Source organism: Dryobates pubescens, chromosome 13 (genome assembly GCF_014839835.1).
Source record: "Dryobates pubescens isolate bDryPub1 chromosome 13, bDryPub1.pri, whole genome shotgun sequence".
Taxonomy (NCBI): Eukaryota; Metazoa; Chordata; class Aves; order Piciformes; family Picidae; genus Dryobates; species Dryobates pubescens.
In genome coordinates this window covers 9,810,707-9,835,289 of record NC_071624.1, presented here as the reverse complement: position 1 = coordinate 9,835,289, position 24,583 = coordinate 9,810,707, and the positions used below count along the sequence as shown (strand labels likewise).

General features: G+C 44.4%; 1 protein-coding gene across 1 annotated transcript in view; it reads left to right on the top strand.

The window, feature by feature from the left end:
- LPP (LIM domain containing preferred translocation partner in lipoma) overlaps nt 1–24,583 on the top strand; it is a 347,427-nt gene that overhangs the window by 285,594 nt on the left and 37,250 nt on the right. Inside the window, exon 9 of the mRNA XM_054166899.1 lies at nt 13,202–13,371. Coding sequence (XP_054022874.1) covers nt 13,202–13,371 — 170 coding nt within the window. The remainder of the gene's footprint in view (nt 1–13,201; nt 13,372–24,583) is intronic.

Here is a 24,583-nt window from a genome sequence, read left to right as displayed (position 1 = left end):
GAGGACTTCAGGTTAAATGTCAGGACAATCTGTATCATGATAAATATGGTTCAGAACCCTCATTTCCCATATCTTCTGTCATCAGTCAACAGACCATAGACTCTACCACCGCCTCAGAGCAGTCTTAGGGCCACTACAGAGCTTGCTTTTATGGTGTGAGGGTTTTTTTAAACTTACTATTTTTTAAGCTTTGCTAATTATGAATCAAAAGCTGTAGGATGTGTCAGAGTGACACATGCAATTGTGCAGATGGGTTTTCCACATACTTTCTTTAAATAAATTAATAATTATTATAAATATCTATCTCATATTTTGCACTAATTCACTTCTTATGGAGGCAAAGCAAGAAAACTTTGTCTCCTTTTCCTGCAGGCTCTGAGAATGTGACAATCAGGTTGGAATAATCATCTGTGGATACTTGATACCATACTGCTGCATCACGGACTCCAGATATGCAGCATGTGCCACAGGGAGGTCATTTTGAAAATAGTTTAGAGTTATCAGTATTACTTTCCATCTACCTCAGCCAGTAAAACCAGGTCCCGTGACCCCAAAGGATGCACAGAGGTGTAATTATTGCAGATTACATGAGTATCATGAATGTGGTGTCACCAACATGAAGTGTTATTTTAAAAGGGCTTTTGCTCAATAACGATGTCACATTTTCAGATCATGAGACATGTGGTCATGCTGTGAAGAAACAAATGCCACACCTCCCCTCCAGAATGGGAGCACCTCTCCATCTCGGGTTGTAAAGCTCCTGTTACTTGTTCGACAGAGTAAACAAATATTGGACCTTGCATGTGGTTGGAAAAGTCCCAGATTTTGGGGTGAAGAAGGAAACCTCTGTCCAGTAGGTTGCTTATGTGAGAAAAAACAGAGTTAGTTGATTCCAGCTGCTGAGAAATTGGGAGTGACAGAATTGAATGCAAGGGATGGTGGTGGTCAGTGTACAGGTGAGGCAGTTTCCAGCGCCTGATTTATGACAAGGCTGCTGATGACTTGCAGACAGTGCATGTTTCAAAACAGCAAGGAGGCTTCAGGCTGCTGCTGGATTGCGAAAGGCAGACCTTAAAGAAATGAGGTGCTGCTTGAAATTTGGTGGAACATCTTCTAATGCAATCAGACACCTTTGAAAACCCCAGGACTCAGAGCTGTTGGCGATATGAGAGCTGCCATTTGTTTGGGACCCTCTTGAGGGGAGGGTGGGATCCAGCCTTTCTCCACCTTTTTAATTTTTCTCCTTTTTTTGTCTTTTGGCAAGGGGAAGACAGCTTCCCTCCCTGTTTCTTGTTTTCTGTCAGACGTTTTTCCCCAGGCAGGCATGCAGGAGATGTGCCAGGTTGGTAGACCAGAGCCTTTGGCACGGGAAGCACAAACTGACTCAAACCTTCACCATTACGCAGGCATTTTCACCTTCGCTGTTGAACGGAGCCTTTGGTAAAAATCACTTCATGCCACCACCCTCCCAGTGATGCAGCGAGGCAGAGACAAGCTGCCCAAGACCAGGTGGAGCACAGCCAGGCTATGGAAGAGTGAATTGAGTCATTCATGCCCAGCAGCGGATGTGATTTTTGGCTGGGCTTGAGTCTGGTGAACACACTGATGGCGCCTGTCCTGAGCTTATGAAATGGCTTGGCTGGGCTGGGGGACAGAAGTGATCTGAAGTGCCCTTGCGTAACATGGAAGCGGTTGGAGGTGAAAGTGTTTGGGAAAGGGAACATTGTCCACTCTGTCTTTTTTCATCACATAACACCCACAGGGCCTTGACCCATCGCTTGGTGTCCTTGTAACTGCTTTCTCGCTGAAAGCAGCAAACCTAATCAGAGTCCTCTGGGACGCAACAGAAGACAAGTAATTTTTTGACCTGGACTTAAATGCTGCTCTCTCTATCAATATGAGTTTTAGCTAGTCCCTTCTGACTACATCCTTGCTTCACCTCTTAAAGCAAGAGCTACGGAGAGTTTGGTTGATATTCAAGGCATACTCACACTGAGCAACATCATGAGCCTGTGGGCAGCCGGTTGCTGGTCCTCCCCTCCTGGAAGAGTGGGTGGGAGAAGATGCATAAACCGTTGTATAATGAACACTAAGCATCTGAAGAGACCAGCTCATCTGTCCTCCAGATCTGCTGTGGTTTACAGCCACCACTTAAGTGTGAGGTTGGGTGCAGCAGCCCCTAAAGCTACCCTCCACTGCTCTACCAGCAAGGCTAATCTCCTGAGTTAGTGGGCAAGCAGGCTGGGACACCGTGCTCAGAGAGACACCTGTGAGTGGGCCCAGACAGGCTGGGGACAGCTGCCATCACATAGCTGCGTCTTCTGCCACTGGCTCTCTGAAACATTGCAAGGTCTTCTTTGTGGCTTTTCCAAAAGAGAATCCTGAAATCCAGTGTGGGATTACAGAGTGAGCCCAGCAGGTTAGGGCATCACTCAGGAAATCCCTCTCCCCCCCTGCCCATTGCCACCGATGAGGGTGGGAGAAGAAGTGATTTCTTCCTCCTATCCTGCCTTCCTTTCCCTGCTGGAGGTTCAGACTAGCATAGTTGCTTACGTTTTGTGCTGTCACACATTTGAGCCTTCCACTGTCCAGAGTTTATTATGCAACATTATGTGCAAGTTTAAGTGCAAAGGTACCTGGCGTAGTGGTTGTTGCTGTTGAGGTCTTCAGAACTGCCAAAATTTGGCTGATCCACAGCTCTGCCAGCAACAGTTTCACTCACTAACATCCTTCCTAGGTGGCACAGAACTCCACAGTATCAGCTTTGGGATTAGTTGCTCAGAGGGAAGGGATTTCTGCCTTCTGATACCCTTAGCTTCACCCCCTTATTGGCATTTTAGTGAAAAACTGCTGAGGTTGTTCCCTGGTGTCGTGATTTAACCCCAGCCAGCAGCTAAAACAAACACTGCCACTCTCCAAATGTTGTAATGGAGGAGAGAATCAGGAGAGTAAAAGTAAGAAGACTCATGGGTTGATACAAAGACAGTTTAAGAGGCAAAACAAAAGCCACACATAAATGAAGCTAAACAAGGGATTGATTCACCACTTCCCATGGGCAGACAAGTTCAGCCATCTCCAGGAGAGCAAGGCACCAGCATGTGTCAACAGTTACTTGGGATGACAAACTCCATCACTCCCCCTTTCTTCTTCTTCTGCCAGCTTTACATAGTGCCCATGGTGTCATATGGTATAGAATATCCCTTTGGTTGGTTGGGGTCACCTGTTCCAGCTGTGTACCCCCAAGACCACTTGCTGGTGGGGTGGGGTGAGAAGCAGAAAAGGCCCTGAGCACAGCTCAGCAATAATGAAAACATCCCTGGGTTATCAAGACTGCTTCCAGCACAACTCCAAAACACTGCCTGTAGAAGCCACTGTGAGGAAGCTACTATACCCTGCTGGGGCTTCCACCACTTATTTGGGCAACCTGTTCCAGTGTCTCACCACCCTTATGGTGAAGAACTTCTTCCTGACATCTAATATAAATCTCCTTTCCTCTAGCTTGGATCCATTCCCCCTCATCCTATCACTACCTGACATCCTAAAAAGTCCCTCACCAGCTTTCTTGTAGGCCCCCTTCAGATACTGGAAGGCCACAATATGGTCTCCCTGGAGTCTTGTCTTCTCCAGGCTGAACAATCCCAACACTCTCAGTCTGTCTTCACAGGAGAGTGCTCCAGCCCTCTGGTCATCCTTGTGGCCCTTCTCTGGACACATCCATATCTTTCTTGTAATAGGGGCTTCAGAACTGGACACAGCACTCCAGGTGGGGTCTCATGAGAGTGATGAGTTGTTTGTCAGCTAGAGTTTATGATGCAAATCAGTGTTTTGAAAGTCTTGCCCCAAACACAAATAAATCTTTAATATTAACAATAATAATAAAAAAAAGAAGCAGCAATATTACTTCTTTCCATCCATTTCTGTACTTGCAACTTAATCTACTTTATTATATTCATGCTTAGTGTTAAGCCTACTCTGGGAGCACTAGTGAAGAGGAGCAGGTAGCAAGGAGTGTCCAGAAAGCAGCATGGGACATGGCAACCTCTTTGTGGTGTTGGAGAGCCTGAGGAAAGCAGGGGGTGGAGGAGAAATTGTTGTTGCTTCCAGAGACAACATCCCATGCCCTGGCCAAGAGCACCTGGCAAAGCTACACAAACAACTCTCTGCTCTGTTTCCTGAGCTGGGGCTCTTCAGTAGATCTACAACTGTAGTCTCTGTCATCTGGTAACTTTCATCAGCATTAGAGGAAACATTTATAAACTAAATACAGTACGTTTCACTGCCTCCCTCGCATTTCCTTGATCGATCAGCGAAGGGAGGAATGTTTCCTCTCTCTCCTACTCCCCCTCCCCCCCCTTTTTTTTCTCCAGATGTTACTGAGGCTCTCTTTCAGCCGGTTTGCACATGGTAAAACATGTGCCAAAAAGTTGACAAAATGTAACAACAAAACAAACAAACAAACCAACAAAAAAAAAAAAAGAGCAGAGCATGCTGCAAAAAAAGTATCTGGAACCTTAAATACTGTAGAGCATCACTGACCCCCACTGGGCTGGGACACTCACTGCAGATCACCCAAGTTGGGGACCGGTACCTCATCGAGGTGTTGGGTGCACAGTTGGATCAACAGTTGCCTGCTTTGCAAGGTGCCTTGCCTGGGGAGGGAGGGGGGCAGTTTTGTGCAGGGTTCATGCCGATCCACGTTTCAGAAGCTTCCCATACAACTGGTGTAGACCAGACAAAGCCCATATGTGTTCTTTATGTCCATCATAAGTAAAAATGTGTTGGCTTGTACTACTGTGAAGGACGTTTTGTTCAGATGAAAAGAGAGGCTCGCTAGTGGTAAGATTAGATTCTCACTGAAATGTTTTGCCCAAGTTGTTGGTGAAATTTCTGTTACTGGAGGTTCTTAGGAACAGGTTAAGCATCTGTCAAGAGTGATGAAGGGAGAGCTGGTCCTGTTTTTGAGGCAGTAAAATAATTTCTGTGACCTCTCAAGGTCCTGTTCAACTTCAGTTTCTATAGATTGGTGCGAAAATATGGAGTATTCCTCTCCACAGCTTTATTTTGTGGCCATGATGCGTTGCAATTGCAGCCATTTACAAAGGTACTTCTACCGCTTTGGTAAGCACTCTTTGTAATCTGTTCTTTATCAGAAACAAGCTCATTTGTCTCTTCTGTCCATGGGAACTGAGGAGTGGGTGACATAGATGTGTAAGGGACAGGGACCATCGTCACAGAGGACAGTAGAAGAGGCACAGAACTCTTTGTGTTTAGTTGTTGCATGGTGCAGCCAGGCTGCCCAAAAGCGATGGACAGGGAGCATGTTCCTCCTGCCAGAGAGGAGATTCCAGCAGTGCTGGTGCTGGGACCTCCCTCTGAAATGAAGGAGTCTTCATGCTGCAAGCCTGTATCACCACCAAGTCTATTCAGAGATGGCCTTGTGGTTTAAGGGACTAGTGTGGGATTGAGAAGAGGTGGTTTTAGTTCCTGGCTCTGTCACATATTTCTTATGTCACCCTGGGCAAGTTGCTTAACCTGTGTGGGTCTTCAAGTTCCCCACCCTCTACATTCCTGGTGTGGTGGAAAGACTCATCAGGAGGGCTAGTGACTGGATGGGATAGTAACCTTGTGGTGAGCAGCATGGAGAAGCATTTGAAAAGGTATGGTAAAGTGTTAGCAGTGTGAGCCTGCACAGTTGCAGCGCATTTGCTCTGTGGAGTGGAATGAGGCCTCCAGGGCATACTGGGAATGTGTCAGGTTTGCAGCCAAGCAAAGTGAGAATATAAAGTTGTATTGTGGCTAGGGGAAAGGGATGCAAACGACAGGAGAGTGCAGCTACTGCTGGACAAGCACAGTACAAATGACAAGGAGGTCACTGCAGGGACCTGTACATCTGGATTACAAGGGCAGTGCAGTTAAAGCAGAATAACCAGGACACAGTAATTAAATCTCAGCCTTGGATTTAATTTATGAAGTGTAACAGGCACACATTGCAGTATGAAGCTCTGTTTACTGTGAAAGATTGTGTTTTCTGACATCTGCTGAAGAAGAGGGAATTAAGATTGATCTGTCTCGTGTCCAAAGGCTGTGTAAGACAACTGATGCATACAGCCTGCTACTGTCAAGTGGTGAAACTTGAAGCATGGATCCTGGCACAATAAACTATTGCCAAGGGCTTCTCACTCAGTGAGAAGTCTTGAAATCAAAAGTGAAAAAGGGGTAGGTAAGGAAGGCAAGGATAAGATGAGGAAAATACTATAGTTTCCTACAAAATGCACAAACTACCTCTGGGTTTCCCTTTGTGCTATTATTGTCGTGCCCTGAGTGCCAAAGTGCTGGAGTAACTCTGGGGTGCATATAGTCGGTGCATCTTTCCATAGCATAATCACAGTCAGACACATGCCTCCTGTGTCCACAGGAAGGGGATAAACCCTCTCCTAGGGATCAGAGGTTCCCGTTTTATTTCACTTGGATAAATCAAGGATCCATTGGGTGCTTACGAGTTGCAGGATCTCCAGCACTGAGACTTGATTAAAGTGTACTGGCAGTTAAAGTCTGCTGTTACACTGCTATCACAATGGATTAACTTATGCTCCCATACCCCTTTAAAACAAAATAATTGTGCCTGTCTGACATAGGTGCCCTGAGGAATTCCACGTGCTTGGAAAATGCTTGAAACCCTTGATAAAAGTCACTAGGAAAGAGGAGGGAGAGAGGGCAAAATCTTGTTATGTTGTTGACTTATGGTCAACGTTGTCCTCGAAATGCTGTTTTGTCATCAATATTTCTTCATTAGGAATAATGATTTTTCCACATTTACTGCCAGCTGATTCAAAGCTGTCCAAAAGGAGAATGTGTCATGAATCTCCAAAATGCATTTGCTGGCGAACTCTAAACGGAGATGATTAGAAAAATAACGCAGCGGAAATACTGGGTGTCTTGAGGCTGCCAGGGGAACTTTTAGCATGATATTTTGTTCAATGTATTTACATATTTCAAAAAATGTTCTTAGTACACTTTTGTCAAGGCACTGTGCTGCATTTCTCCAGTTCTTTCTTGCATAACGTATCAGGGCTGCAGTGAGAACTGGGGAATACACTTAGCTGATCAAGGGAAATTGTGTAATTGATAGGCACTAAGGATATGACCTTGTGGTATATTCCCACAGTACTCTTAGGTGGGAAATGGTTTTTTTTCCCATCATGCAGAAGTTTTTGAGATATCAACATTCCCCCTCCACCCCCACCCCCCCATCCCACCCCCCCATATTTCAGCAAATGCAGAACCTTCCTACTTGATGCTTTTATCAGAAAATTATCCCCTATCTCCTCTCTCCATAGAAAGCATGCTTTGCATTCATGAGTTTAAGCCTTTTGTAGGGAGAAGGTTTGCACATTTTCTCTCTGCTTTTTTTACTCTTAGTATCTCTAGTTATTGCCTCAATTGTCTGTTAGGCACTGCGCATCACATAGCAAGAGACAGTAGGTGCCCCCGACAGCTTAGTGTCTAATTAAGTATGACAGACAAATAATGCTGTAGCCTAGAAAAGGCTAATGCAGTCCTTGGATGTGCAAACAAGCACATCTCAAGCTGGCTGGCTGGAGTTACATTACCTCTGTATTTGGCTCCAGAGTGATTGCTATCAGAATATTATACTATAAACATTAGTATGGCATGTACCTGTTCCATCATCTGTCTTCACTGGTGGATGTTTGTCTGAGTGGCTCACACTCTTAATCTGACTTTTTAGTGTGACTCATGTTCCAGATAAGGTTGGAACACCCGGTATCTAATTCCTCATCTTCAGATCATGCCCAGGCTCTGGCCAAATCTTAAGAATCTCGCTGAGTAACAGCTCAGATTTTGGCCTTTCTTGTTCATCTTCACAGACAAAGCCTGTATCCAAGATCCAGTGACCCTGAACTTCTGCAACATCCTTTTCTAAAATTGCAGTTCCTCTCTGTTCATACTCAACTAGAATGCAGCTGCAGAAATCAGCTGCAGAAATCTCTAGCTTGTAACTTAGGTCAGATTTCTGCAGCTGTAGAAATCAGCTGCAGAAATCTCTAGCTTGAAATTTAGATCAGAGCATTCCTGCCTCTGAATATCTTCTCTGGTTTCGTTTCTGCATCACATCAAACAGAAGCTTCTTATCTTTACTTGCATGGCCTGTAATGACCTACTTCCACTCTTTTTTCCTCTAGTATTCTCCAGTGGCTTATTGACTCAGCCTTCCCATCTGCAGGTGCCTATGTTCAGTCTTAAGCACTTACATTCCCTTCTGTGCTCTGTCCTTTCCACAGAAGTATCCCATTAAACTTCCCTCAAACTCCCTCTGAATTCTCCTTCAAATTCTTACTTAACCTTTTCCTTTGCTGGGCTATCTTACAGACTCCTTGTCAACAGTAAAACATTCAGAGTGCTGAGGCAATGACTTTCCTTGCTGATCAGTTTTGTCTGATTGCTTCCTAATCTATACTCAGTTGTTACTGCTTGTATGAGATTGTAAGTGCCTGCAGTTGGGCCCTCCTTTGAATTCTGGTTTTGTCCACTACCCAATGCAGTGGGGCTAGTCCACAATCTGAGCAACCAAGATCTGTGGTGGTATAAGCAAAAAATGTGTAATAATAATGAAAAAAAAAAAATTACAGGAAGTTAGAAGATAGCATCATGTACATTCTGAGCTCCTCTTGCCCCTCTTTCTTCAGATTCACACCATTTCAAATTTTTTATACAACAGAAGACAGCAAACAAGGAGGGTTCAGGATATAGTAGCTGATGTTTCCTTTCAGCTGCTGAAGTGTTTCCCTGTGATCCACTGAGTAATGATGGCATTTCCAGCAGTTTCAGCAGGGAAGGCTCTGTGGACACTTGTATGTCCCTGAAGGTGAGACCCAACATCTGGCAGCCAGGCTTGGCTGAAGGAAGGTCACAGCCACTTCCATGTAACAAGTGAGAACTCCAGTCTCCCAGGCTTGTTGCCAATGCACCACCTTCTAGTTTTGCTGAAAGAAGGACCTGAAAAGAGCTGAAGGGATGAAAGAAGAATCTTGAAATGACACAGTTTCATGTTCATGTAGTTTAGCACTAATTTTGTCCTTTGTCTTTAAGCTGCCTTTTAAGTGCTGTTTGTCTCTGTGGGAAGCAAATGGGTCACGTTGTTCTATGTTTCTACTGTAAAACGCTGCCTGCTATTTTTCTCTTAGATTATTTGTGTAATCTTTTTTGTGTGCAATCTGTTTGTTCTTGAGTCTCGCAAGCTTCTTTGCCTTTGCTGCTTCTTTCCCAACAAGCAGTGGGACTCGTTCTGTGTTCGCTCAGGGGTATTCTGCGCACGGCAGACTGGGTTATTTCAAACCAGTGTGAAAATATTGAAACGGGGAACATGTGTGGGCACTTAATTGTGGTGAGTCCAACCACAAATACCTTTGCCGCTGGTAATTGGCAGAGGAAAAGCAGACCTTTGTTTTGTTTATATCAGCCATAATGCTCGATACATTGTTTTCAGTGGGGTTTTTCTGGTTTTCTAAGGAAATGAGGCTTGTGCAATCGCGACGCCTGTGTGCACGTGCCCGTCTGATTGGCGGTTCCGCCCTCATCCACAGCGCTGCAAGCTAACAGCTGTCTCCAACCAAATTTGAGTGTGGTGCTGGCGCTGGGAGAAGTGGCAAGCTTTTACAGAAGTCTCATGAGTTCCCACATTGCACCAAGCTCTGCAGAAGGTGCAGTCTCATGGCTGCATCCGAGCCAAATCAGCTGCGCCAGGGGAAGTTTAGGCTCAAGGTGAGGAGAAAGTTCTTCACTGAGAGAGTCATTCGCCATTGGAACAGGCTGCCCAGGGAGGTGGTGGAGTCACTGTCCCTGGAGGCGTTCAAGAGGGGACTGGATGTGGCACTTGGTGCCATGGTTTAGTCATGAGGTCTGTGGTGACAGATTGGACTTGATGGTCATTGAGGTCTCTTCCAACCTTGATGATTCTGTGATTTGCCTGTGTGCCTTTCTGTGGATATAGCCACCTAACTGTAAGCTCCCAAATCTGAATATTTTGGCTTATTTACTTTTACCCTTCAGGCAAGTGAGTCAGCTGGGGGTGTTGCTAGGCACAGAGCTTGTGTTTTCATCCTCACTGGAGTGGCCATGTCTCATGAAAAACATGGTTTGCTTCAGGCCACAGCATTAAAATTTGCATGTAAACTTATGAAAAAGGAAGCTTTCTTTAAGCTTTCCTGGGTGAGAGTTTATAGGAGCATTTCTGTCTGTGTACATGATAGCAGGAGCTGGACTTCTCATAAATGTAGACAGATTAAATCTGTCACTGCCTGAATGGGAATCTTCTGTGGAAAAACCCAGAAAGAGGAAGGAAAGCCTAAGGAAATAACATCTTCAAGGGGAGAAGTTGGCCACGACTTCTGTTGTGCTGCACTTTGGTTTGTATGTGGCCACCAGCAGTGTAGTTGGGTATGCCTCAGAGCTGTGCAGGAATGTAGCCTCAGGGCACCTTTGGGAGGCGGAGAAAATGTCTTTATGCCCTTTGCTCAAAGAAAGGACAGAGGTACAAAGGCACCGAGTGATTTGCCAGGTATTATGTGAGTATATATGTGCCTTAGGAAACAGACACAGGTCCCCTGACACAAGAAGTATTGTCAGAAGTATGGTCTACATATAGACAGCTTCTCCATAAAATGGAGACATGCCTTGGTCAAAGAGGAAAATAAACATTGAAGTGTATAAGAGCTGGCTAAATTATGAACGTGAGAAGAGGAGGAGGGGAAGAAAAGATCCCCACATGCTCTACTCAGATGTTAACAAAGAAAGCTGAGAAGTGTTTGCATAGACACTACATTATTCTGCGTCCAAATGCCTCATAAAAATAATACCGGATGATCACAGAATGGCACACCAGGGAAAATAAATTCTTCAGCGGAATATTCCCTCTGGAAAAACACTGTGTAAAGTAATACACTAATGGCTTTCAATTTCATGTTTTATATATAGAGATATTAACTGCTCCCCAGACATCTCTTCATATTACAGCCCAGCTACATGAGCAGTTTGGAGAAGGCCCCAGAGCATGCTCGGTCTTGTCTGCACCCAGGACCAAGCAGTGCTTTGCTGTTGTACATGCAACTCCTGGGGTGTGTACAGCAGGTTTCTTCTGCCTCCTTCCCAGAGCAGTACTGCTCCTGTGGTTCTCCACATTGGTTTGCCCCCTTTTTCCCCCACCCCCGCCTCTCTTACAAGTCTTTATGGTTGTTTTTTGTTGGGTTTTTCCCCTCTGTAGCCTCACCACCATGCTGGGAACCCTGCATTCCTTCTCTGCTTGTAAAAATGGAGTCCTCACAAGAAGCATTAGAGTGGAGTGATTAAAACATAGCACTGTCAATCAAAATGCTAATAACAAATGCTAAAGAAAGTTAAGTTTAAAACCAACATTATTGATTCCTTTTGGGGCGGTTTACAGGCTTGTCTGGATTTATCTGGTGACTTCTCTCTCAACAGTGCTCAGACTGGGATCTGTTTCAGTCAGGAACTTGTATAATGCCAACTATGGTTATGCCATTGTAGCAAATCAGAATGATCTGGGTTCTTTTCCAAGCTTTCCTAATATATCTCAAATGTGTATTTAGATCACCCTGCCACATCCTGAGGGATCCAAAAGTAGCTTACATGCTTTGTTCCTTGGATGTAGACTGTTGGAGTCTGAGACAGGCAGGGAAGAAGTCATGAGTGCAGGGACATCAATGGAGCACTGTGCAAGGACAGCAGCCCTGCTGTTGGGATGACAAGAGGTGTTCAGGTCCTTGTAGGAAGTTTTGCAGCATTTGTGTGAAAAGGCCAATAAACACAGACTGTGGTGTGAGAGAACATTGCATCGTTGCTGGATTAGTTATATATTTTTAGGGACATATTTGTGTACACATTTATGAATCATTCTAGTTTGAACTCAGTCTGCTTCCTGCATGCCCCCAACTCTTGCTTTCCTTCTCCTCCTTACCCGCAGTGACCACACCACTCCACCCACAGAGCCTTGAAGGACAAGTGCAGAGTCCAAAGGCTGGGGACTCTGCTATTATTAAATGGGATAATACTGTTTTGAATGGACCAAAGCCCCAGACCATAGCTGCTGTGTTGCCTTCACTGGGGTCCTTTTGCATGGACTGGCTGAGGTTGTCCTAAATAGTTTTCATGACTCTCTGCATGAAATATTTTCAACACTGATTGCTGGGTAAGGATATCAGATGTGCCTGGGCTATCTCCATTCTCTAGAACTCAAATGAATGGCAGAAGAAAACTGGAAAGGTGTGCCTTCCACCCATCCTCTTCCACTATCTCGACACCAGAGCCTTCTCTAAGAAAGCGTCTTTCCCATGATCTAAGAAACCCTCTTTCTCTGAAGTCCTATCTTCACTTTAAACCTGTCTGCCAGGGAATATCTTCAACAACAATCAAAACAAGGCAGAAAGCCTTTTGTATGTGTGGACAGATTTTTTTGTGTGTTATGTATTAGGGATCTTTTTTCTGAAACAGATAGAGCTTTCTGAGCTGGTCTTTGCTTAGAGTCCTTGCTAGCACCTTCTGATACACCTTTCTTGAAGGACAGTGAGAATAAAGTATCCACACATCAGTTTCTTGAGGAACAGTTTCTGTGCTTTAAATAGATACAGTATCTTAATCCATATTAATCTTCAAACATAGAAGAATTGGCTCCTTTGAGGGAATTGGTTTCAGCTGTACAAGCAAAAACTACTCTTTAAATGGTAACAATTGCACTGCCACCAGGCAGCTTTATGAGGCATCCTACCACAAAATCCTTTCATGTGGAGGCAAAGCTTTAGGCACAGGTTTATCCCATCTAACTGAGGAGCTGAGGATGACTATATAGCTGGGTTAGCTGATAGCTGAATGGTTTGTAACTGGGCTGCAGAGTCCTTACCATGATCATCGGCTAACAGCAGCAGTAACAGAGCAGTAACAGCACTGTCCTAGGAGTCAGTTTCGGTCTCTAGGTCTTTTCATGTGGGCCATCACCAGACTGCCTTCTATTGGCACTGGATCTTTGACAGCAGTGGCTCGAATTGCTCCTCTGTTGACTGAGCTGCCATGTCCCCCTTACCCACTATTCAGCACAGGTGTTTGGGAGGACCTTTCCTGAGATTGAGACTGGGAGCTTACTTTGGTTCATGTCCTTTCTGTTTGTTCACAGGCCGCTGTGCCCGCTGCGGGGAGAATGTTGTTGGGGAAGGCACTGGCTGCACAGCCATGGACCAGGTCTTCCATGTGGAGTGCTTCACCTGCATGATGTGCAACAACAAGCTGAGGGGACAGCCTTTCTACGCAGTGGAGAAGAAGGCTTACTGCGAACCCTGCTATATTGTAAGTGCCCATTCTTGTTTGCACCCTGATTTAAGGCACAGGCATGGGAAACATGATTTCTTTCATTGCTGTACAGTCCCATGACAGTACTGTAGGCATCATTTTTTTCATGATCTTCAGAAGAACTCTGATCTCTTCAGCTTACTGGGTGAATTTTGTGTCCTGGTCTAACTTGTCTCTGAAATGAAGTGACCAAAGTGAGGGAAAGAGGTGTTCTTTGTGTTTGGTTTTGGGTTTTCTGGGATTTTTTTCTGCTGTGTGAAGAGCAGACTATGCAGTGGTTTTTGAGTATTGCTCTCAGAAGCTTTCCACGTTGAGGAACCTGATACCAAAATGCTTAAAGACTGTGATGTCCATTAGGATTAAAGAGGTGTGTGCAAGGTAACACAAAAACTTCTAAAATCAAGACCTTTGTATTGTTGGATAGGAGTTCTTCTACTGAGCTAAGAGTCTTTGGATCAGGTATCTTTTTAAGCTTACTTTACCCTAAAATTCCATTCCATGCCTACAACAAGCTCTTAAAACAAACAGTTGCTCTGAGAAGCTGCACCTTTTAAGAGGCTTCCATAGGAGCTACTTGGAACCTGTTGCACAACTGCAAATTAAACAAACATCACATTACACACCTGAATCATTACCTCGGTGTGACCTCAGCATACAGTATATAGGGATAATGCTTGTAATTTATAGTAAGAAAAACACCAAAACATTTTGAAGTGTTGATAGCACTTTCTCTACATCTCTGGTTTTTATAAACATGGAACTTGAGACCCTTCCAGAATTGGATTTTCGTTTCTGAAAGCAACAGCTGATGCTTTTCTCAGATTTTCTAATATTCCAGTAATAATTAAAGTAGTGTGTATTTCTGAAAATGCCACCTATAGCTCAATATTCTTTCTGGTTTTGCAGAGCCTTCACAGTGGGATTATTGCTGAAATACTGTGTGTTCTGTCTTATTTACAGCGGCAGGGATATATGGGCCTTGTTAATTGCCTTTTAAAAACTAAATGATCTTGACCATGTTGAGTACTATGTCTAGTTTGGGCCCTGCCATTTAAGAAGGATATTGAGACACTTGAACGTGCCCAGAGAAGGGCAACGAGGCTGGGGAGAGGCCTTGAACACAAGCTCTACGAGGAGAGGCTGAGGGAGCTGGGGTTGTTTAGCCTGGAGAAGAGGAGGCTTAGAGGAGACCTTATTGCTGTCTACAACTACCTGAAGGGTGGTTGTAGCCAGGTGGGGGTTGGTCTCTTCTCCCAGGCAACCAGCACCAGAACAGGAGGACACAGTCTCAAGCTGCACCAGGGGAAGTTTAGGCTCGAGGTGAGGAGAAAGTTCTTCACTGAGAGTCGTTAGCCATTGGAATGGGCTGCCCAGGGAGGTGGTTGAGTCATCGTCCCTGGAGGTGTTCAAGTGGGGATTAGGTGTGGCACTTGGTGCCATGGTTTAGTAGTTATTAGGTCTTGGGTGACATGAGGTCTTGGGTGACAGGTTGGACTTGATGATCTTTGAAGTCTTCTCCAACCTTATTGATTCTATGATTCTATGTGCACATGAAGGTGCATTCATAATGTGACTGGAGCAACTTTATGTAACTGGAATTAAACATTTTATTGACTTCAAGCTGGAATTGACTTCATCTGCTTGCAGATTGGTGCTTTCTTTTCCTCTCTTTTAAATCAAGCACACATTCTTCACCACTCATCTGCTTTAGTTTGGGAAAACATCTGCATTAGCCACTGTAGTAATGGTTTAAGATTATTTAATCCCATTACTTATACACTTCATTAGCCTGAGTGAATTGTTGGCAAGGATTCAGTAAACTTCATACATTGGGAGATAAAAGGATAAAAAAGGAAAATGAGAACGATTCTGTTCCTCATTTTCTTTCAAATTTATTTTCTATCTATTTAAGGGATAAAGGAACAGTCATTGCCTCGTTGCATCTGCGCTTTTACATGCTGTGATACAGCTTTGCAGCTCTGAGTACAGAGGAAAGAGTAAACGCTTAATAGGTTTCTTTTAAAGACCCCTTCTGGTTATCTGAATGTTTACACATGCAGTCCACAAAAACCTGGTTATGGACTTAACCCAAAAGACATCTGGATCCATCTGCTGCTGCACATGCAGGGTGAAGGATGGCCATGCTAATGGGGCTATGTCTGTGTAGCTGGAGAGCTAGTACCATGAGTGGGAAATGCAAAACGGGAATCTGGCAATCTGATGCAGCAAAGGGGGAAGTGGGGGGGGAGAGAAAAGAAAACAACACCCAAGCACACATTAAACTCTTAAATGTGAAAAAAACCCCGAGTGTCGAGAGCTGAAGTCTCAATACCCTTCAGAAAGCTTAGGGCTCTGCTCTGCCAAAAGCCAAATCTAGGCACCTGCCATGCTGTTGGCTTTAGGCCTGAGGAATTTGCGTCGTAGAGCATATGTCTCATTGATTTTTCAATGAAATTAAGTCTGCAGTGGCTTCAGTAAGATGTGAGTGCCTAAGTACACTGAGGGCCCGAGCTAGGCTTGCAAGTTGCTCTTGCAAATGGATTGGGGGGGCTGTTAAATTGCTGAGGCACAATCTGGATGCTTTTTTGCCTTCAGATGTGTGATGCGGTCATACTGAAGTCAATGAGAGTTAATGCCCTGCTTAAAATATATCCTGTGTTTAAGGATTTTTGCTGAATTGTGGCCTCTGGGTTTTGTTTTGTTTGGGTTTTTTTTTTCCTTTGGAGCTTTCCCAAGACCTATTATCAGAAAGTAACATGGGACTTTTGGAACCCTAGTTCAGTAGGAAATCCAAGGGACTGAAGAGCCCGGACTCAGATTCCTGTGGACCTGAATTCCGGTGAAAGGTGGAGCCTGTGTGACTAGCTTAAGATTGCACAGCAAATGGCTGGGGCCAGCTTAGAAAACAGGAGTCTCAGCTGGTATAAATTTGAGTAATTCAATGAAGCTTGTTTACTGGTCTGCCTAATTCACACTGATTTCTAGCACACATCCCCATTTCCCCAAGTCCAAAACTCTTGACCTATTATGCAAGCCATTGGGGCCAAACTGCTTTTTTGTGTAAAGGAAATTAACTAGGATATTTGCCTGCTTGTAATAAATACGATCATTAATTCTTTGATTATTATTTTAATAATTCCCTTGTGTGACTTGTGGGCTTACATGCACAAAAACTATGCACAAAAATAAAAATACACGTTTTTCAACAGTTAGAATTGGCTAATCTTCTCAGTTTATTATGTGACTCTCCTTAGTTGTGGTGGGGTGAAGCCATAATTAAGATTAGTGCAAAGAGCTGTCTTTAATTACTGGTTAGTCAATACCAAGCCTGAACAGCCTGAAGAAAGGTTGGGGTTTGGGTTTGTTTCTGATTTTATTTACCAGTGACCCAGTTAAGATGCAATTCCCCAAAAGTCTGAATTAGCATCTAAGGAGATCAATCATCTGTTTATTAAAAAAAAAAAAAAAAAAAAGTCTGAATGGGCATTTGAGTACCAGAGTTAATTTCTTGCACACAAAAATCCCCCCACCCAAAAGCCAGTCACTATCGTTTCCTGTTACATCTTATGAATGCGATGAGTTCTGTTGCCAATGTGTTTTGCTGGTTTTGCTCTGCATCCAAGGATTCTTTCATTATTGATGTTATTTCTAAAAGAGTACCAGTCCTCTCCATTAAGACACTTCTGCTGATCTAAAAGCAACTGTAAAAAACAGCGTTAATAGGAGACAGATGTCTCCTCGTCATTACAACAGGCAAGTAACAGCTGAAACATCATGATAGGGGTTCCAGTGTAACCAGCATACTGCTGCACACGTGACGAATGCTGTGTCTGCAGTATGTAACCAGGATCCTTTTGCCCTCCCTTACAGGGCAAATTACTGCCAAAAAATATTTGGTTCCCCTCCTCTAAGTAGTTAAAAAGATTTTAGCACTGGACTTGGTGCAGAGAGAAGGTTAAGAGTAATATCAGTGGAACTGCTGCTATAAAAGATTGAAGAGCAAGATGTGAGTGCAGTGCCAGCTGTCAGCTTTCCAAACATCCTATTATCATAAGGACTGAGCACAAGGTTAGCCAGGCACACCAGTCTGGCAAGAGTGATGCTGCTGTTTTGTGAATGGGATGTTCTTTGATGTCCTGATGACTTTCTCTGGGATGTGGATATTTTCCTCCATTCTTTGTCCCCTTTCCTGGCAGTCTGGTGGTTGGCAGTTGGAGATAAGCACCGTGAGGCTGAAGGGTGCTGAGGGCCTGCAGTTAGCACAGAAAGCATCAACATCTTCGGATGCTCCTGACCTCTCAAGAGTTTCTTCTGCTGTGTCCGTCAATGACCCACCACTGGGCCCTGAGGGAAGGACCACAGTGTGGTGGGGAAGAGGACAAGAAAGCAGAAATAACTAACCAAACCAAGCAGATAGGTAGGGTCAGATGAAACAGTTCAGAGAAGTAATGGGCTGAATATGGTGAGCTGTTGAAGGGGGGAAAAAAACCTGTCTTATGTCTGTCTAGCTAGAGTAGAGCAAGATGATGGGTTTGCTCTGCAGTGCTCTATGGAGACCCAGGAACTGAGGTTTCATGTTTCTGCTGTGTGCTGTGAGATCTTGAGGAAATGACCTTAAACCCTACCCCAAAGATCACTTCCAAGGATCTTGCAGGGTGAGGTTTATCTTTCTAAAGCTGTGGAAGTGCTTGAGGAGGGAAAAATTGTGTGTGGAAATCATGCCCTAATCACTGTCATTCCTCAGCTTGAAACTCATGAATATAGTCCTGCACCTTTTTTGCCCTGATTGTTTTGTAAGGAGGAAAAAAAATGTACCTTCAAGGTTTCTCTCTCTTACCAGCCTCTTTTCTAACTTCCTACCTTATTGGAGTCTCAGTTGGAGACGATAGTTTAGACCAGAACACAAGAGACTGTGTCCAGTTCTGGGCCCTTCAGTTTAAGAAGGACATCGAGACACTTGAACGTGTCCAGAGAAGGGCAACAAGGCTGGGGAGAGGCCTTGAGCGCAAGCCCTATGAGGAGAGGCTGAGGGAGCTGGGATTGTTTAGCCTGGAGAAGAGGAGGCTCAGGGGTGACCTCATTGCCCTCTACAACTACCTGAAAGGTGGTTGTAGCCAGGAAACGGTTGGTGTCTTCTCCCAGGCAACCAGCACCAGAACAAGGGGACACAGTCTCAGGCTGCGCCAGGGGAGGTTTAGACTTGAAGTGAGGAGAAAGTTCTTCACCGAACAAGTTGTTCGTCATTGGAATGGGCTGCCCGGGGAGGTGGTGGAGTCACCATCCCTGGAGGTGTTCAAGAGGGGATTGGACGTGGCACTTGGTGCTATGGTCTAGTCATGAGGACTGTGGAGATGGGTTGGATTCGATGATCCTTGGGGTCTCTTCCAACCTTAGTTATACTGTAATACTGTGACATGCTGATGCTTTAGGAAGTGGTGCAACTTGAGCCACTGGTACCATGGAGCACCCTGGGAAAGCTTAAATTTGCTCATCACCCTGCAGTGTCAGTAACTCAATTTGTACTCTCAAGATCTCTGGTAAAACTGCGGTGGCCTTCAGTGTGACTGGTATGGCAAACCTCACCCTGTGTGTGTGTGTGGGGCAGGTTGAAAGCTGTGAGAGAGCAACTACCTACAGCACATACAGTTTACAGTGTCAGGTTGATCCCTGCAGTGAAATTACATCTAGTTTTAAAAATAATTCTGCCATTTGTAAGCAGAGATTACAGCACTAATTTAGCAACCATGTAACAATTGAAATTGGACCAGAAAAGAGAAACTATAATTTAAAGATTTTTTTTTTTATTATTATTATTTTTTATGATACAAGTTTTCTCCTCTTTAAAGTAAAAAGCTCTTTATTCTTGTTTTTGTCAAGCAACGTATTGAATTTGAGAGTAATTTATGGAAAGTGCTGCCAGCGTGGTATTGCGAGTGCTCCACAATTTGAATTTAAACTGCTCAATGGGATCATTAAGACTATTATGCCTGCTTTCCAAAGAGTTTGAATTCAAAATGACAACTGGAACAAAAAAATGTAAAATAAACTAAAGAGAAGTCATGCACTCTTTTACGTGGTGGAATTTTTCTGCCCTCGAAATATTTCATTGAGATCAATGCTCTTCTTCAATCCTCTCCTAGAAAAGACAAGGGGAAAAAAAATAAAAAAGAAAGGGGGGAAAAAAAATTGGTGTTGCTAGTTTTAGTTCGATGCTCCTGCATGAGTCATCAGCAGCAGGGAGCTGAACCTGTGACCCGTGGTTCTAAAAGCACTAAGCCTCAGCTGCTGTAGTGGAGAGCTGCGGCTTGGCTGCACCAGGCAGCAGCGGGCTCCTGCCCTCGATATTTCTTACCCACAGCAGAAGAGGTCCATGGGCACAGCAGACACAAGAAAAAAAGTCCAGAGCTTTGGTTTGCTTACCAGCAAGTTTTAATCCTATTTATTATTAGCTTTGATAATTTTGCCGCTCGAGGCCGAGTTGGTAGCTTCTTTGGAAAGAAAGTCATCGGCAAGGGAAGGTTCATTCCTGGTAAACTGACCATCATCTTTTCAGCTGAAAAATCAATAAATCCCTTAAGAGTGTAACAGCCCTTTCTATTAATACCATCCAGCAACAGTTGATACAGAAAAAAAAGTATAGATGGAAGCTGGAGGGGAAGTGGCAGCCATAAGCTCAGTGCTACTACTTTCAGTGGTAAATGGTCCTGTGCAATCAGGGCATAAAACAGAGGAGGAGGAAGTGCTATTGCATAAGCTTCACCTGGAGCTTCCAGGAGTCCAAGTCTGGGATGTACAAAAAAGTGTGTTGTGAGAGAATATGTCAGTGAAGCAGCTTCTGTCAAAACTGGGATGGATGTTGGACTTAACCTGACCCTTTTGAAGCCTGTATCCTTTTTTTGGGGGGGTTGATTTTTTTTTTTTTCAGGGTCTTACCATCTGTTGCAGGGGATGCTTTGTGCCTTTTATTTTGGCACTAGACGGGAGGAAAAGATTCCTTTGCAGGGGGGAGGGAGAGGGTAGGAGTCGATAACCTCCTTTACAAACTGGAATTACAAAGAAAGGGGAGGAAGCATACCATGAGATGATGAGCTTTGCTATACAGGAACTGCTCTGTGAAGACTCAGAGGCTCATATTAAAGAGGACAAAGCTAATTCATCTTGCTGTCCTGCAAGGGTAGGACAAAAAGTCTACAAACCAAAGATGTAAGAGGAAAAAATTCCTAGTGCTTTTAGAAGACAGGAGAGCCTGAGCCCTACCAAGAGTTGCACTGAGCTCACCTTGGCAAAGGATCTCTGAGACCATGTGCTTTGCTGAGGGTGGCTTAGAGGATAAATTCTTTTTTTCTCAGTGCACCAGCAAGTGCTTGGCTGGTCCAAATCACTTGATGGGATTAAAGAGCTAGTGCTTCCTATTTTCAACCTACGGTTGCTGTTTGCCTTCATGGTGTTGACTGTTACGGATGCAGCTGACTGACGTTGAGGTAGATAGTGAGGGGATCAGGTTACACCTTGGTATGACTGACTTTCCAGAAAGCTGAGCAAGCCATTGCTTTAGAGGAAAACCAGCTATAGATTGTGGAGGTAAAGCAATTTTATGCTGCCAGTGGTAATAGTGTTACGAGGGGGTGTTTTGGGAACAGTCACTATAGTGCTTGACAGTATTGTAATAGATACATCTTTGTGGGAAGATTTGCATAAAGTGCTGATTAATTTGTTCGGTGGTGTCTTAATAGCTCAAAGTTTTGCTAATTGTGGATAAATCATTTCCTACTCCTCTTTGTGATCCATTTCTAAGAATGTCTTTATCAGATGAAGACTTCTCCATACCTAGGCTAGTTTGAGACTTTCGTAGTGGTTTGGTAGAATCTAGAACTTTTCTCCTGCATGTGTTAGCAGCCATAACAACTTGAATTGTCTTCTTCTCTCTGCCTTGCACTTTTTAAATTTGAGGCACTTTTCAGAATAGAATAGAATAGAATTAATCTGGTTGGAAAAGACCTTTGAGATCATCGAGTCAAATTTATCATCCAACACTAACTAAACCATGGCACCAAGTGCCCCATCCAGTCCTTCCTAAACAGCTCCAGTGATGGTGACTCCACCACCTCCCTGGGCAGCCCATTCCAATGGCAAATCACTCTTTCTATGAAGAACTTCTTCCTAACATCCAGCCTAAACCTCCCCTGGTGCAGCTTGAGACTCTGTCCTCTTGTTCTGGTGCTGGTTGCCTGGGAGAAGAAACCAAGCCCCCACCTGGCTACAACCTCCCTTCAGGTAGTTCTAGAGAGCAATAAGGTCTCCTCTGAGCCTCCTCCTCTCCAAGCTAAGCAACCCCAGCTCCCTCAGCCTCTCCTCATAGGGCTTGTGCTCCAAACCCTTCACCAACTTCGTTGCCCTTCTCTGGACTCATTCCAGCAAGTCAACATCCTTCCTTAACTGAGGGGCCCAGAACTGGACACAGTACTCAAGGTGTGGCCTAACCAGTGCTGAGTACAGAGGCACAATGACCTCCCTGCTCCTGCTGGCCATACTATTCTTAATGTGATTATATGAACTAAGCATTGATTTGATATGTATCATCTAGAAAAATTATACCATGGGAAACTTTGTGAAAGAAGTTCTTAGTGTGAGTGAAATAAGGTGGACCAGCTGCAGCCATTCAGGGAATTTCTCACCTCACAGAGTGAATTCCACCGACCAACTGCATATTCTTGGGAAGCAAATAGTCTCCCTTTCAGAAGGACCAGTGGGATTTTGTGCCTTCTGGCTATACATCTGCTTGTGAATCATACTGTGTTAGAGGGCACGGTGAAGATTTCCCTTCAGAAGGTAGCCCAGCTCTTGTCTGCCTTTGAAAGCTAGCAGAAGCAGCTTAAAAGGAAGGCATAAACATTAGGCACCAGTATCTCTGTAGTAGTGGGAAAATTTTCCTCATATGTGGTCAAGTTTGAAAGATTAGATGGCAAGCCATACCTACGGTTTGTAGCATTCCTCTCTGCTTTACTTTGAATTGTGCTTCACCACCTTCTCAGCAAACTGCTGCTTTCACCTGTTGCTACCTGAGTAGCATCTAGAGATCCCACTCTAATAACCTCTCATTGTGATGTGTCAGTGAATGATAGGCGATAGCCTCTGCCTCTAAAAAACTTTCCAGGTAGACAGCAGAAAGTGAGGGGGAGAGGCAGTGGCATTGCCGCCAGCTAGAGGATTAGATGCAGTTTGTTTACAGCATGGATCTCTCTTGCTGGAGGCTTTGAAGGGCAAGTAGGGCAAACATTTACTATCTAGCGGAACCTTCTCTGGGCAAGAACAGACACAGGGGTCTTTTCTAGCTCTTGCTTCATCCTTTTCTGAGCTCAAATAACCTGTCCAGGACCACAAACACATCCTGCAGCTCTGGTCTTCCATGTCCCAGTGTCTTCCTAGTTGTAGCCTGCAAAGATCTTGAAGTGAAGGAGCTATGCATCTTTTCTTTCCCCCCTCAAGCCACTGCTGCTCAGAGACTGGGCACGAATGTGAACAAGCAGATGCAAGCTGAGAAAGGGCTCTTGGAGAACACAGGAGGGTGGGAAGTACCACAGCAGTATTCCCTTCCATAAAGTCTTTCTGCTTGCTTACAACCCCACATAGTTAGTTGTCAAATCAAACTGCTGAAGACAATTATTTTGGAAAGGTTGTGATTTATTTGAAATAGGGCCTGTAATTTAGATGTGCATTTCCATCAGATCCATGTATTATTGAGTTTGCTCTGTCCTTCCTAAGGCGGTGATGTCAAAGTGCTGCAGAGTGTACAGAGATGAAAAAAAATCAGAACTCACTCATGTAAATACAGTTAATTGTTTTAACACACTTGTTCATTTTGCAGTGCTGATGCTATACTAGCAGAGCTGCTGGTCAAGCATACAGGCCTTGCAGGCAGGCTGTGATACCTGCCAGTAACAGAGGTGAATCTGTCCTGGGAGCGATGTGTATGGATTTAGCAGGGATGATTTCCCCTTAGCAGCCTTGCAGAGAACAGAAAGTCTTGTCTCACTCCGATTCCAGATGACCTCTTCCTTCAGTCCAGACAGCAATTTGCAAGCTTGAGTGCCAGGGAGGCGAGTGGGCTTTTGCAGCATGCCACTTCAGCCATCTCCTTGGTGAAGCCACACTCCAAGGAATTTGCTCTGGCAAAAGCTCAGTCTGTGAGTCGATCCTCCCTCTAGCGTCCTGCCTCTGTTTCTTCACTCCAGGACATCAGTTTGTCTGCCTGCGATGTTTGTTTGCAGGAAACTGTTTAACTGTTAACTGTTTAACACAAACCCCTTGTGCTCAGAGAAAGCACAAGGAGCATGAATGATGTCAGGACGAAAAGGTTATTCATTCTGAGAGTATGGTGATTGTTTGGTCCTCATGGAGGGTCAAAGCCTTTTTTCTCAGCTGCATAGATTATAGATCTGTGGGCCAAGTACAATACTGATGGAAGAAGTAAATCATCCACTGGGGTATTCTGGGCAGAAGGATGACCAGATTATAGCTCAGCTGCAGTGCTGTAGCATTTGCTGGGAACAAGGGATGATTGTGTGCTGATAGGATAGCGGCTTTCACAGAATCAGAGAGCGTATGTGTTAATGTGGCCAGAAATACCTGCATCCGTGCCTGTGAGGTACATCCGTGTGAACCGAGGCAGTGATGGCACCATGTGCATCGGTGGGTTTGGAGCTGGTAGGACATCTGGATAGTTTGAAATGAGTGACAAGAGCTGCACACTTGTCTCTGCTTTTCCTGGCTGCTGTGTCCTGACAAACGTTTGACACAGAAGCACCATGAGAGTTTTTCACGGTAACCTGATGCTGTAACTGTCAGTGCAGACTTACCACACAGCTCTCTGAGACAGTGCAGTAAGTGCAGGGGATCAGAAACTGGTGGCAATCTTTATGCTACATGCCCATGTTTTCAAAGGGTTTTGTTGTTGTCAAAAAGGGAGCCCTGTGGAGGCAGGGGGGAAGGAGCCCACGTGCCACGAACTTTTGTAACATTTTCAGTTCAGGTATAAATCAGGAATTCAAGAGACTTCTTCAGACATCACAGCAATGTGCTTCTGCAGATGCTGGGGATTGCAAAAGAGCTTTGTATTGTTTGAATTTTTATTGTCTTGCTGAAGTTAATCTGCTAATGTGATAGTTTAGTGCTGTGGCTCATTGTATTTACATCCTTGCTGTTTGTAACC